The following is a 12,303-nucleotide window of genomic DNA, read 5'->3' on the forward strand; positions in this document are numbered from 1 at the left end:
CCAGAGACACCAAAATACGTAAGTATGCTACCACAAATATGAATTACAAGCAATATAAAATTGCAGTTATGAAAGAATAGAAACACTATGCCATTTCCATAAGATGCTAGTAACAGAGGATTTAATTTAATTTAAAGAGTATTTAATTTATTATTTTCCACCAAGATGTCTTTACTGTAATATAGCCATATATTTTATATTGAGACTATTTGCAATTCCCATTATTTTATAAGGGGATTGTCATTACTGTAGTCTCCCCCCGTGTACTGCTACACAATGATTATTATTATTTATTTTTTACATTTAAATCAGCTTTAATTAAAGGCAGTACCACATATACCATGTCAATAATGAACATCTACAATAATCTAGCTTTCTGAGGGGAGAGCTGAACCTGAGCATGTTTTTGACAGTTTTCCAGAGATTCACACATATACTCACTGACCTTCTGCTCGTTGACTCGGGAGACCCGAGGAGAGTTCAGTCCAGTACGGTGTGGACCAAAGCTTGAATCTCTGTAACTGTGGTAGGTGACTTGAGCCGGTCATTGTTGGAAGTTTACACTGAAGAGCCGCAGACGCATGCCGTATTGCTGCCTGACGACAGATGAAGCATGTACGCTGGCCTGCGGGCTTTAAAAATAAACAGAGAGCCTGATGGCCCCATGTGTCTCTGAAGAGAACTGGACTGTAAGGAGCTACAATGCACAACTCTCTAAACACAAGCTACTCTGTGCAGGAAAATAGGAGACATCAGTCAGAGAGCCAGCAAGTCACTGTTGAAATCTCATAATTATACAACAGATTTGGGCTGAAATATGCCTATTAATATAATAGTTTTGCCACATTACATTTTTTTTTAATCTGAGCCTTGCCTGTGCAAAATTTGCCTACACAATAACTGTAGCCATTGGATTGCTATGAAGTTGCCAATGTGTTCTGGGTGGTTTAGCTTGTTGCTTTGCCATTGCTAGTTTTTTTGGGCATGTAGCTATGTGGCTAAGATGTTCTTAGTGTTTTTTAGGATTGCTATGTGGTTGCTTATGTAAAACCTCCAGTTCTACTTGCACTGCTCCAAGCAGGATTCAAAACCAACGTTTCCCGGCATGGAAGACGGACATGCTAACAAGGCCGCAGTCTCTAGCATCAGTCGCTAGCGCGCCTCTTGAGGCCAGGGGAGTGAGGGTTACCTGCACAGCTCTATTAGCTGTCTTCTGTTACACTCATCCCCCTAAACCTCACTCCCATCTGGGTCACGGCACCAATTTAACCCCTCCGGTTCTACTTGCACCGCTTTGAGCGGGATTCGAAGCAGCATTTCTGGCATGGTAGGCGGGCGCGCTAACAAGGATGCTAAAGACCACAGTCTCTAGCATCAGTTGCTAGCGCACGTCTTGAGGCCAGGGGAGTGAGGTTTACATGCACAGTTCTTACTAGCTGACCTTCGTTACACATGGCCATTGTTAAAATGTTCTGGTTCTGGTTTTGGTTTAGATCAGGCTCAGTTTTTTTATCTGTTTTATGGTTCGCCAAGTCAAAACATTTAAGTGGTCACTTAGAAAAGTAACATCACCTTTTCTCAACACAGCGCACAATGTGAGGAATCATGTCACTCTGTAGCATAAACTGTGCAGGACAAGTTACATGCTGAAGTTTAATATTCATGGTTTGTGGTTTTGTTTGAATCCCTTAAAGTAAATATGAGCAATCGTAATAATGTATTGAGGTTTACTTTTCAGAAAAAAAAAGATCTTTGATAATAGCATTTTAATGACAGACTGGCTCTTCCTGGAGGTCATACACTAAAGCATTTTCTTTGCTGGTTATGGTGCATTTAGTTACTTTTGACCAAAAGTAAAATAAAAAAGGACTTATTTCTATAGCGCATTTAATGGAGGAAACCGAAGAACAGAAGTTCCACCTGTTCACCAGTCTTCTTGCTGAAGCGGCACAATCATTTCTGACAGTCCCAAGGACCCTCCGGCTGGTGTTTTCTCCAGGGCCCACAGCAGGAGAACACTCGGACAAAAGAGCACGTGGCCTGTTCACTCTGACCTAATCCAAACGTTCGCTCAGGGATCTCAGGCAGGTGCCCAGGTTTTCAAGGGCCTCCAAATCCTGATCTTAAATGCCCCAGCCAACTGTTACTCAATCGACGATCGAGTGCTCCTGCTGTATGTGTGTGTGAGCCTGCGGTGCAGCTGTTTCAAGCTCCGCCAGAATAAAAATCAAAACTGATGTGCTGATACAGGCTTTTAAAATGTTATTCAGTGTTTTCGCTATGTCCCACCGGGTCAGCTTTCCAAAGCGCGGTGTGTGACACGTTAAACACGTCCAGGCCTTTTTGTGAACTCGTCAAAAACATTCACTTGGCATGTTTATCGCAGCTCTGAAATGCAATTGAAAACGGTCATTAAAATGTTGCAATGTTTACTTAAAGATGACGTGTGTAATTCTTGTGTCACTGGCATCATCAAACAGAATTGGAAAAATAATGACTGTTCAGAATAGAACACTACTATAATTACAGAATGCTTCCCACAATGCAATGCATTTGAGTGATCTTTCCAATGTGATGAATACAATTTATTCAGCAATTTTAATCAATTAAATTTGTAATGTTCCAAAAGTTTTCCATTTCAAAATAAATGTTGTTCATCAAAGAACCCTGAAACAAATGCATTACAGTTTCCACAATAATATTAATCTAATCATCATATTAGAATGATTTCTAAAGGATCATGTGACACTGAAGACTGGTGTAATAATGAATCCAGCTTTGCATCACAGGAATAAATTACATTTTAAAATATATTAAAATAGAAAATAGCTATTTGAAATTGTAATAATTTTTCACAATATAACCATTTTTACTGTATTTTTGGTCAAATAAAGGCAGCATAATAGACTTCTTTTAATCACATTTTAAATTCTTACCGACCCCAACTTTTGAAAGTGTGATATGCATATAAAATTGGATTTAAATGCAAAATATCTGCTTTTATTCTGAATAAAAACATGCAATCTCATGATATTTGAATCTTTCTCATTGCATAGTGTGTTCTGTTTCTGTACATAACATGCTGTGCTGTATTCCTTTCCCATGTTGCGCCAATGTTATGTCCTCTTAAACAACTTGCATTCCTGTTTGGCACCAACACAGCACAAACATGACATTTTCCAAACTGTATGCACTATAAATCTGTCACAGTTCACACTTTTAACAGAAATGTAACTGTTTATTAGACTTCACTACAAAAATTAATATTCATTTGTGAACTATGATACAAACAACATATACACAAAATGTACAGCAAAAAGTATGGATGTGGTAAAAATCGTTTACAGTGTATATGGTCGGCTCTTTTACAAAGTAATTGATAATTTATTGACGTTTAAGTTGATTTTAATAAATAGCAAACAGTATTTTGTGACATAGTGTTCAGCTGATAATACTGACGTAGTGTATAATCTGTATATTAAGGTTTGCAGTTGCATGGTCACCACGGTATCCATAAAGTGTGACATGTTGTGCTTGACCAGCTGATCAACTTCGACAGATCCGACCTGTTATTGCGCCATCTAACACAGTCTAACACAGTTTTGCACACACTTCTATATCAAAATATAAATTTTCAATGGAATAATTGCTTCATGGATCTCAGATTGCAGTAGAAAACTCTCAACAGCCCTCTAAAAAGTGTTTCAGCAATTTTTTTTTTTTTTTTTCAAATGAAATATCAGTTTCAGAAATTCAGAAATATCATTTTCCATTATTTATATGAATTTGAAATATACACAAGTACATTTGATCAGGGTACATTTCTTGACTTACACGATGAATTGACTTAAAACACATTCATGCCATCTCATCTCATTTCTTAAAACTTACATTAAGCTACTTGAGAGGTTTTTAATGTGTACAGGTAAATGATGTGCTGTATGACGGTCTCATTGGTCAAAGTGCAGAGGTGCGTGTGTAGTGTGTCTCCAATTTTTGGCAATTCTAAAGGTCATCTTTATTGCTTACTAAATTATATATGTGTGTGTGAACTGTGTCTATGCACACACACGGTATATACATACAAATATATAATCATATATCATTGCCAAGGTTCTCTTGTGAGACAAAAGCCTGTCAAGTCTGAATGGAAAAACAAAATAAAAATAAAATTATCCAGTCAGTCTGCTTTCCCAAGAGAATATGGAGATCATTTAAAAAGAATACAGGACACATCACTATGGTGACCACACTTTTATCTCTCAAGTAAGTGACAAGTGCAAATCTACTGCAGACGTGTGAGTGTGGACCACCGCAAACAGATCCTGGGTCTTACAGAAGGCACCTTACTTGAAGGGGGTTTGAGGAGGGCGATTCCTGACCTTCTGAAGTCTCTCCAGTGCCGGCTCAAAGACATCAGGTCTATTAACAGGAGCTCTCACCACTGCTCAGTGCTTCAGCTATCATTTGGGATGTGTTGATGATATATTCATGTTTGTGAGGAGAAGCTGATGCTGGATACCATCTTCTGGATCTTCTCCTCGTTCTTCAGGATGTTGGACTTGACTGCGCAGATCTTGTCCTGTTGGTCTTTGATTAACTGCTCCAGTTCAGCGAGCTCGGACTTCAGAGGTTCCACAACGGTGTCCGTGATTCTGAGACATAGACAGAGAAATGGTTTAACAGAGAAGAACGAGACTAATCAAAGCGTTTGGATATCTCAATCATGATAATGATTGAGATGGCTGATCCTGACGATAATTATTTGTACGTAATGGCCGGTAACCAATAGGGTGGCCAATTTTGCAACAAACAAAAATAAATAAATAAAATAAATAAGAAATATGCTAAAATTGGCCTCATCCAACCAAGTAAAAAACAATACATTTACTTAATTTTGGAAAGCTATGTATTTTTATGCTTATTAGAACACTGGCTTTTAGCTCAACTTGAAATCAATTTTAAGTCAACTCCTGTGCGATTGCATGAGGAGCATTTATTTGAATGACAACTGAGATTCTGCTTATGCTGAGCTTTCCACGCTAACTTCCAAAAGTTAGGATGCTGCTAACGTAGGCAAGTAGACAACAAAACAGTTCACTGAGCTAATATGAATGTGCACCTTTGTTCCTGTAACAGAGCCTGTGCGTTCTCCTTGTTCTCTTTGCGCCAAGTCTGCAATTCATTCTGCATGGAGTCCATATCCTCCTGAATGTAGTCCATGATTTTGCCCAGGGGCAGAGCGCTACGACACACCGTCTGTATGGACGAACGCAAGCGCTCAATCTCCTTCGCCACCAGTTCCCGTTCTTTCTTACGAGACACCTCCGACACCAGCGTCCGATCCTGCAGAGAGAGACGGAACCACAGGAAACAGATCAACAATAGCCGTCTCAAAACAATGTCACACCTCCTGACTTTTTACTGAAATCTCAATGACATGCATTTCACTTTAATCCGTTGTCAACATGCTGTAGGACGACATATAACACAAGACGACAAATAACTTTTGTATACATGGCTTTGCATTTGTATGAGCGTCATATACTTGCCCTCATGTCATTCCAAACCTGTATGACCTTTTTTCTTCTATAGAACACAAAAGAAGATATTTTAAAAAAATGTCTCTTCATGCAATGAAAGTAACTGGGTTCCGATGTTTTGGACCCCATTGACCTTCATTGTATGGACACAAACAGTCGAAATGTTCTTCACAAAAGCATTTTACGCTCCACAAATGAAATACAGGTTTGGAATGACATGATGGTGAATGAATGATGACGAAATGTTCATTTGTGGGTGAACCGTCCCTTTAAGAGTTGAGTCGTCTGGGCTGTTAATGGCCACTCGCTTCCTCTGATTCTCAAGCGACTGTGTAAATTAAGCTTACAGCTGAAAAATGACTAGTGGGAAGTCACTCCCACGAGGGAGCACTTCAGATGTATGCTGTAGATGAATGAGGTTAGAGGAAATCTATACCTACCAACAATATACTTTTGGGGGGAAAAAGCACCAGGGAGAAGTCTGCATTTAGTGGGTTTTCAATGTCAAGGCTACAAATGTTTAGAATTTCAAGGCAGGAATTATACAAACCTTGCAATGTATATAAAGATCAAAACGAAAGAGACATGGGATCCATAATGTGAGTGAGTGGTTACTGAAGGCCTCCTCTGTATGCGGTGTGGTTGGGGGGTCCTGGTGTGCCCCAGTCACCCTTCAGCCAAGCACAAGAAGGCCCCCCTGGCACACGGGGCCCGTGTCTATTTACTCAGCTGGGGCCACAGGCTGTGTGTGGCACTAGGCCAAACAGGCTTTACTCTTACTGCCTCCGTCCCACTCAGACACACACACCCTCATGCAAGGCATGACTTTGTTTATTTTAGTAACAGGCAATGGCAGCGAAGTTATTTTACAACAGTATTTGGTAACAACTACTTCACATTTACCTTGTTTCAAGCTGAACAGCTCAAGCAATTCATGCCATTATGGCCACAAACACTAACATCTTCCTTTCTAAGGCAGAACATGTCAAACCTGAGCTACATGACAATACAATTACCAGAAACTTCCTTATCAAAATAGACAAGAGCATTACATGAACTCTTCCAAATGATTTTTCTGGCAATATACAACTAAGCAATATTGTAAATATCTTGCTGATTTTAACTAGCTTTTTATCTGGCAGTTAAGCGTCATTACACCAGTTTCACAATCCCTCTCTCTCTCTCGATTTGTGAGTATGAGAGTGTTAAGACAGGTGGTTTAATAACATCTGTGACTTAAACTTCAGAAGCCAAAATGGTGTTAGTGTTGGTAAGTCTTATGCAATTCAATGGATCAATTCATAACTCTATAATCAATATATAATCTATGTTTACACACACACACACACACACATTATTTGGTTTAAAATTATTCATATTATTGTATAAATTTCAAATAATTCATATAGACCAATGTAATATAAATAAAATTATCACATAGTACTAGATAGATAAACAGTGGGTCAAACGCTATTAAGATTTTAAATCTGAAAATATTTTCATAAAGAGCCGGTCTCTAATCATCCAGGTTTTGAAACCGAAAGTTTATTGTTAAAACTTTACAGAGTCCGGTAACTATATTGCAAACACTTCAAAGGTTAACTATGTTGCTTTTCTCTAGGACTCGTACCAAACGTCTGAGAAGAAAGACTAAATTCAATCCCCCCCCCTCTCTCTCTCTCTGTGGTTTACAAGTGCGTTCAGATTGAAATGTCTAATAGTTGTCTGCAATGTGGGTGGTTTCTCTGGCCCTTAAACACCCCCTCTACACAAACACCGGCGAGCACATTCGGCTCACTGTTCGTGGAGCGCGAAGGCCAGGCCAGATTCGCTCTGTTTGCCGTCCTCCTGCACCTCACCCCTCGGTCGAAAAGAAAAGAAAAACTCAGGCTTTCTGTCTCAGAGGACATAAATCAATCGTTTATAGGGGCTCTCGTTTTTCCCCTCTCTTCAGTCGGACCCAAGAAAAATATTTGTTTTGCGCGAGGCAGCTGAGGACAGGTTTTCCCATTATCTCGAACAGTGACACAAGCGGGACGTGGAGTCGGTGTGCCTGGGTCAGGTGGCTTCCAGAGACGCTGATGCATTGGGCCGAAGCCTCTTGCATCGGGATGCCTCATTACCCCGCTATGTGGATCTAAGCCTTCAGCTGCAAGCCCAATTTGCTTAATGAAGCAATGCATGCAAAATGCATGATTAATAGAGTGCTAATGAAAAACTACAAAATAAAGCAGAGCAGCACTCTTCAAATGAGAGTTCTGGCAAAGAAAATTACAGAATTGCAATCCTCCTGAGAATGATGAACTTGAGAAGCATTCGCTTTGCTGCGTCACGGTTCTGTGGATCTGAAACTTTGAGTTCAAACGCGATTCGTGAGATAAACTGGGCTTGCAAATGAGAACAGTTTTTTTTCCTGTTAGGACAAGTATGACAAACTTTAAATATGAAGCGAGTAATTTATTCGCCACTAGCAGCATCAAACAGAAAAAAAAAAAGAAAAAAAAAAGGCAAACACTCCCCTCGTCTATCACTGTTTGGACAGACATGCAGTTCCGTCCCCAAAACTGCAGTTTAGTTTGCTACTTCTAGTGTCAAAAAAAAAAAATTGCATTGTGGTGGATATAAGCAAACATTTATAATTAACAATACGCACATTTTTCTTCCAGATAAATTTTAAACCTTTCAAAAAATTATAGTTTGCGATTTTCTTTTCTTCTTTTTTTTTATAGCCATGAAGTTTAAGTCGGAGGAGCATTTTCTTTAATTAAAGTACTTAAAGACAGAACAGGCACAGAGACAGGTAGGCTACATGTAAACATGACAGCCAAACTTAGTGGAGGATCAGTTCCACACAACCAGTCACAAATTAAGTACGTTTTCACAAGTACACAAAAACTGCTTCATTTTGAAACGGACATCAGTGAAAGTAAGGATAACTAGCAGTTCGGTGAGAGTCAGATGTTTGCGTAACTGCTCTGATGAATTCAGTGAGTTATTTGTCAGACTGATTCAAAACAGTAACTTGAGTGAAAATAATCATTAAAAAAAGTCATTTGTTTGTGAATTGGACTACACTGGCATTTTGTTTGAGCTCGTGAGGACAGGACAACTTAATAGAAGGACGTGCACAGTCTTTAACACTACGTATTCAGACTGCAAAATGACATTCACTAATCTGGTAAACATGTTTTTTTTATATACTGGTGCCGAGTCATCATTGCAGCAAACACTGACATAACTGCAATAGAAACGATACACAAAATATGTATACCGGTTAACATGTTTATACCAGTATCTCATTTTACCCTGTATAACGCTCAATCCCTAGTTTGCATTGGGAACGTTTTCAGGAGGGGAGGTATGATCAGGTATGATCGATCAAATTATTTTTTTTTAAAAAGCATTTTGGGTTGTACTTTGCATTCTGATTGGCTAAAGTCAATGTATTGGCTGTACACTTGAACATATTTCACTTATAGATCAGAACTACTTTAACTTGCTTTCTTAAAAAATGTGGCTTGGGATGCTAAAAAAAAAAACAGTAAGATGCTGTTGCATTTCTTTTGAGTATGCATAAGCAGTTAAAATGACCAAAATGCATTATTCTTTACAGAGGATTTTATTTAAACTACACGGTGAAAGAGTTTAACATGGACAGTGGCTTCAATGGCAAAGTCCTTTTTAGACAGCTTGCTACTGGTATATTGCTCCATGGTGGGTCCAACAAGGACTCAAAGGGGAAAGATTAATTGTTTAGCAATGTTTAGGGGTTTCCTCCTTGGGGAAAACATGGGCCCCGTCCAGCAACATCATAAAAATAGCTGGGATGAAGCGAAGTGCAGAGAGGCGGAGTGGTATACACAGGATGGAAGGGTCAGTTCGTCCCCGTGGGGGTCACCGCTGAGATCACCATCCTGCACTTGCGTGCTAAGCAGAACACCACAGAACCACAGTGTATGACAGTTCGACTTATGAGAACCAGAGAGTGGAACGATAGGTTAAAATGCAACCAATTATGCTATCAGACGTCAGAGACTTGGATCGTGGTATTTCAAACCGTAACCTTTGGATCATTCCACGGGGATGTCAATCGTCTCTCGATGAGGGCAAAACGTTGAGGAATGCCACGAGAGTCATTTCCTCAACATATCCAACAAAAAAGGTAGATGTTTACAAAGACACAGGCTTGAAGGGATGACTATTTATTTTCTTGCCCGTTCGGCAGAGCACAAGCTGGCGTGGTGTTCACTCAACAGCCATCCATTTGTGTGCCATGGGGTTTATTTATACATTGCAAACCTTCATCAGGCTAATTTGATTGCGCAAAAGAGGGGAAAGGGAAGAGGGAAAAAAATGCTTATGAAAACGCAGCTGCTGTCAGGGGCCAATACTCTCAAAACAAAAAAGACGCCCTACAAGAAGTATCTTACAATAATATACACGTGATCTGGAAGGTCACAACAGAGGTCAGCTGCAAAATGTACGGCAAATTCTTCAGCAAAACGCACCGTGATAGGAAATGGCCCATCATAATATTGCATCCGGCCTGTTGCTTCAGTCAAATGAAAAATATTACGTCTAGCAGATCTTGATAAATGAAGTTCTGTCGACCCCGGCGAGGTAAATCTCCACTTACGAAGCGGAACGGAAAGCTCAAGCTAATAAAGCCACGGAATGAGTCATTGGCTCTGTTTCACCTTCGGAATTACTAATAGTCAAAACTCTAAATTCTGTGGTCATTCCGAAGACATTAAGTCATCCGTACTTGATGTGGGGATCACCGTAAACTCAAAATCATGGAGAGATCTGAGAGCGAAAGCTCATATTTGTGAAGTGATTTATGAGCGCTGGAACTTCAAACCTGTTGAGGAGGATAAGGAAGCTGAATATTTACATTTTTAACCCTGGATGCTACACCGTGATTACAGGAGAGCAGCCGCTTCATTGCGTTGACCTTCAGCCCCCTTTCAAGTCAGGAAGGAAGTCATTACAGGTTTCTTTTTCATACAGCTGACTAGACAGGAGAGGTGCGGAGTGCCAGTTTAACATGTACTACCTCAAAAACCCACGCCCATTTCATGCCCCGCAATTAAGACAAAGAATTTAGAAAGCTGATGAGGCTAAATTAAGTCAATTAGGGGAGCGCGCCATGCAGCACTCAGGTTCCAGCCCGGAGTTGGCCTGCGTCTGATGGGGGGAAATCTAATTTAATTATTTGGGATTGAAAGGAAATCCAGTCTGATTGTTTTGAAATCAAGAACACAGGAGGGAGAAGCGCTCGCTGTAAGGGCCAGCTGGGAGCCGCTTACTGTGTGCGGTTGAGTTTGAACACCAAACCAGATCTCGCCGGCGGCAGAGCACACAGAGCTCACGTCTGTTCATTGAGGACTGTAACCAAACGAATTAAATGAAACTTTTGTGATAATTTACTTACCCTCATGTCGTTCCAAATCTGTAAACGTTGAAGAATGTATTGACCACTCTTTTTCATGCAAGGAAAGGTAATGGGAACTCCAGTTCAGGTTTGACATCAAAGTCGTAATTTACTTTCATTACATGGAGAAGAAATAATAATTTGGGGTCAGTAAGAATTTATAATGTTTCTGAAAGGAACATCTTATGCTCACTGTATAAAAAATACAGTAAAAATAGTAATACTGTGAAATATTATTACAATTTCAAACAAATTATATAAAAAAAAAAAAAAATATATATATATATATATATATATATATATAATGATGGCAGAGCTGAATTTTTCAGCAGAAACAAAAAACATATTATCAATGTTGAAAACAGTTGTGCTGCTTATTATTTTTGTGGAAACAAAAACTGAATTTAAAGTGAATAGAAAGTTCAAAAGAACAGCGTTTATTTGAAATAGAAATCTTTTGTAACATTATAAATATCTTTACTGTGCCTTTTAATCGATTTTATGCACCATTGCTGAATAGAAGTGTTAATTTCTTTTAGAGAAAAAATAACTGTAGGCAAACTTTTGAATGACAATGAATATAAGCTGAAAAAGAAATAAAAAAAGGTTTTATTATAGCTATTTAGGTTCTAGCTGAGAAAAGTATGAAATAAAGTTTGTATTCTTTCGTCCTTGAAAAGAATCATTCAATTAAAGAACCAGAACTGTTGTATGAAATCTGAAACAGAGCCAAAATCCCTTACAATTCCCAACATCTCTATTTGTCGCTACTGCCAACTCACATGTGACTAAGGTGGGAAGTCAGGGTGAAGGGGTGAGGGTTCTGCATGAAGGCCATCACCAAACGTTGCATCCATCAGGGCCTACAGCCAGTGACGGACAGATAGACCGGAGCGTACATTCCGGCAAGTGTGGACCACCCAGGACAGACCACCCTTTCCACCAGGGCACGGACAGGATGACTTCAACACTCAATTCACATTGTTCCCATCTTCCCTGGCTCACAAACCGCCCCAAAGAAGGGGTGTGCGATATCACGATTTTAACGATTAAAGTCTCCACGATCTGCCTTTGAAGAGAGATCACATTCAAGCACATTCAATCAGTTGCAGTTCTGGCATCACCGTCCCAACAAACTGTACAACGCGACGTAAATTCACATCACATGTAATGTAACGTAAGGCAGCGGAGGGGTTACACTCATGCAACATTGCAGTTCTTCACCATCATGAAAGTTTATTATTTGCATGCCTTTTAAAGCCTTGCCAGTTAAACTTTTTATTCGCACACTCGAAGCGCACACACACTAAAAGCCTGTCACACAGC

At 39.6% G+C, this 12,303-nt stretch overlaps 1 protein-coding gene across 3 annotated transcripts in view; it reads right to left on the reverse strand.

Annotated features, from left to right (window-relative positions):
* Window positions 1-2,982: 2,982 nt before the first annotated feature.
* Window positions 2,983-12,303, reverse strand: part of traf3ip1 (TNF receptor-associated factor 3 interacting protein 1) — a 28,447-nt gene continuing 19,126 nt past the window's right edge. For all 3 annotated transcript variants that reach the window (XM_084420223.1, XM_084420222.1, XM_084420221.1), the window contains 2 exons: window positions 5,123-5,346; window positions 2,983-4,655 (listed from right to left, as the gene is read on the reverse strand). In XM_084420223.1, coding sequence (XP_084276349.1) covers window positions 4,490-4,655; window positions 5,123-5,346 — 390 coding nt within the window. In that variant the 3' untranslated portion in view covers window positions 2,983-4,489. The remainder of the gene's footprint in view (window positions 4,656-5,122; window positions 5,347-12,303) is intronic.

This window comes from Rutilus rutilus (assembly GCF_951802725.1).
Source record: "Rutilus rutilus genome assembly, chromosome: 10".
Lineage (NCBI taxonomy): Eukaryota > Metazoa > Chordata > Actinopteri > Cypriniformes > Leuciscidae > Rutilus > Rutilus rutilus.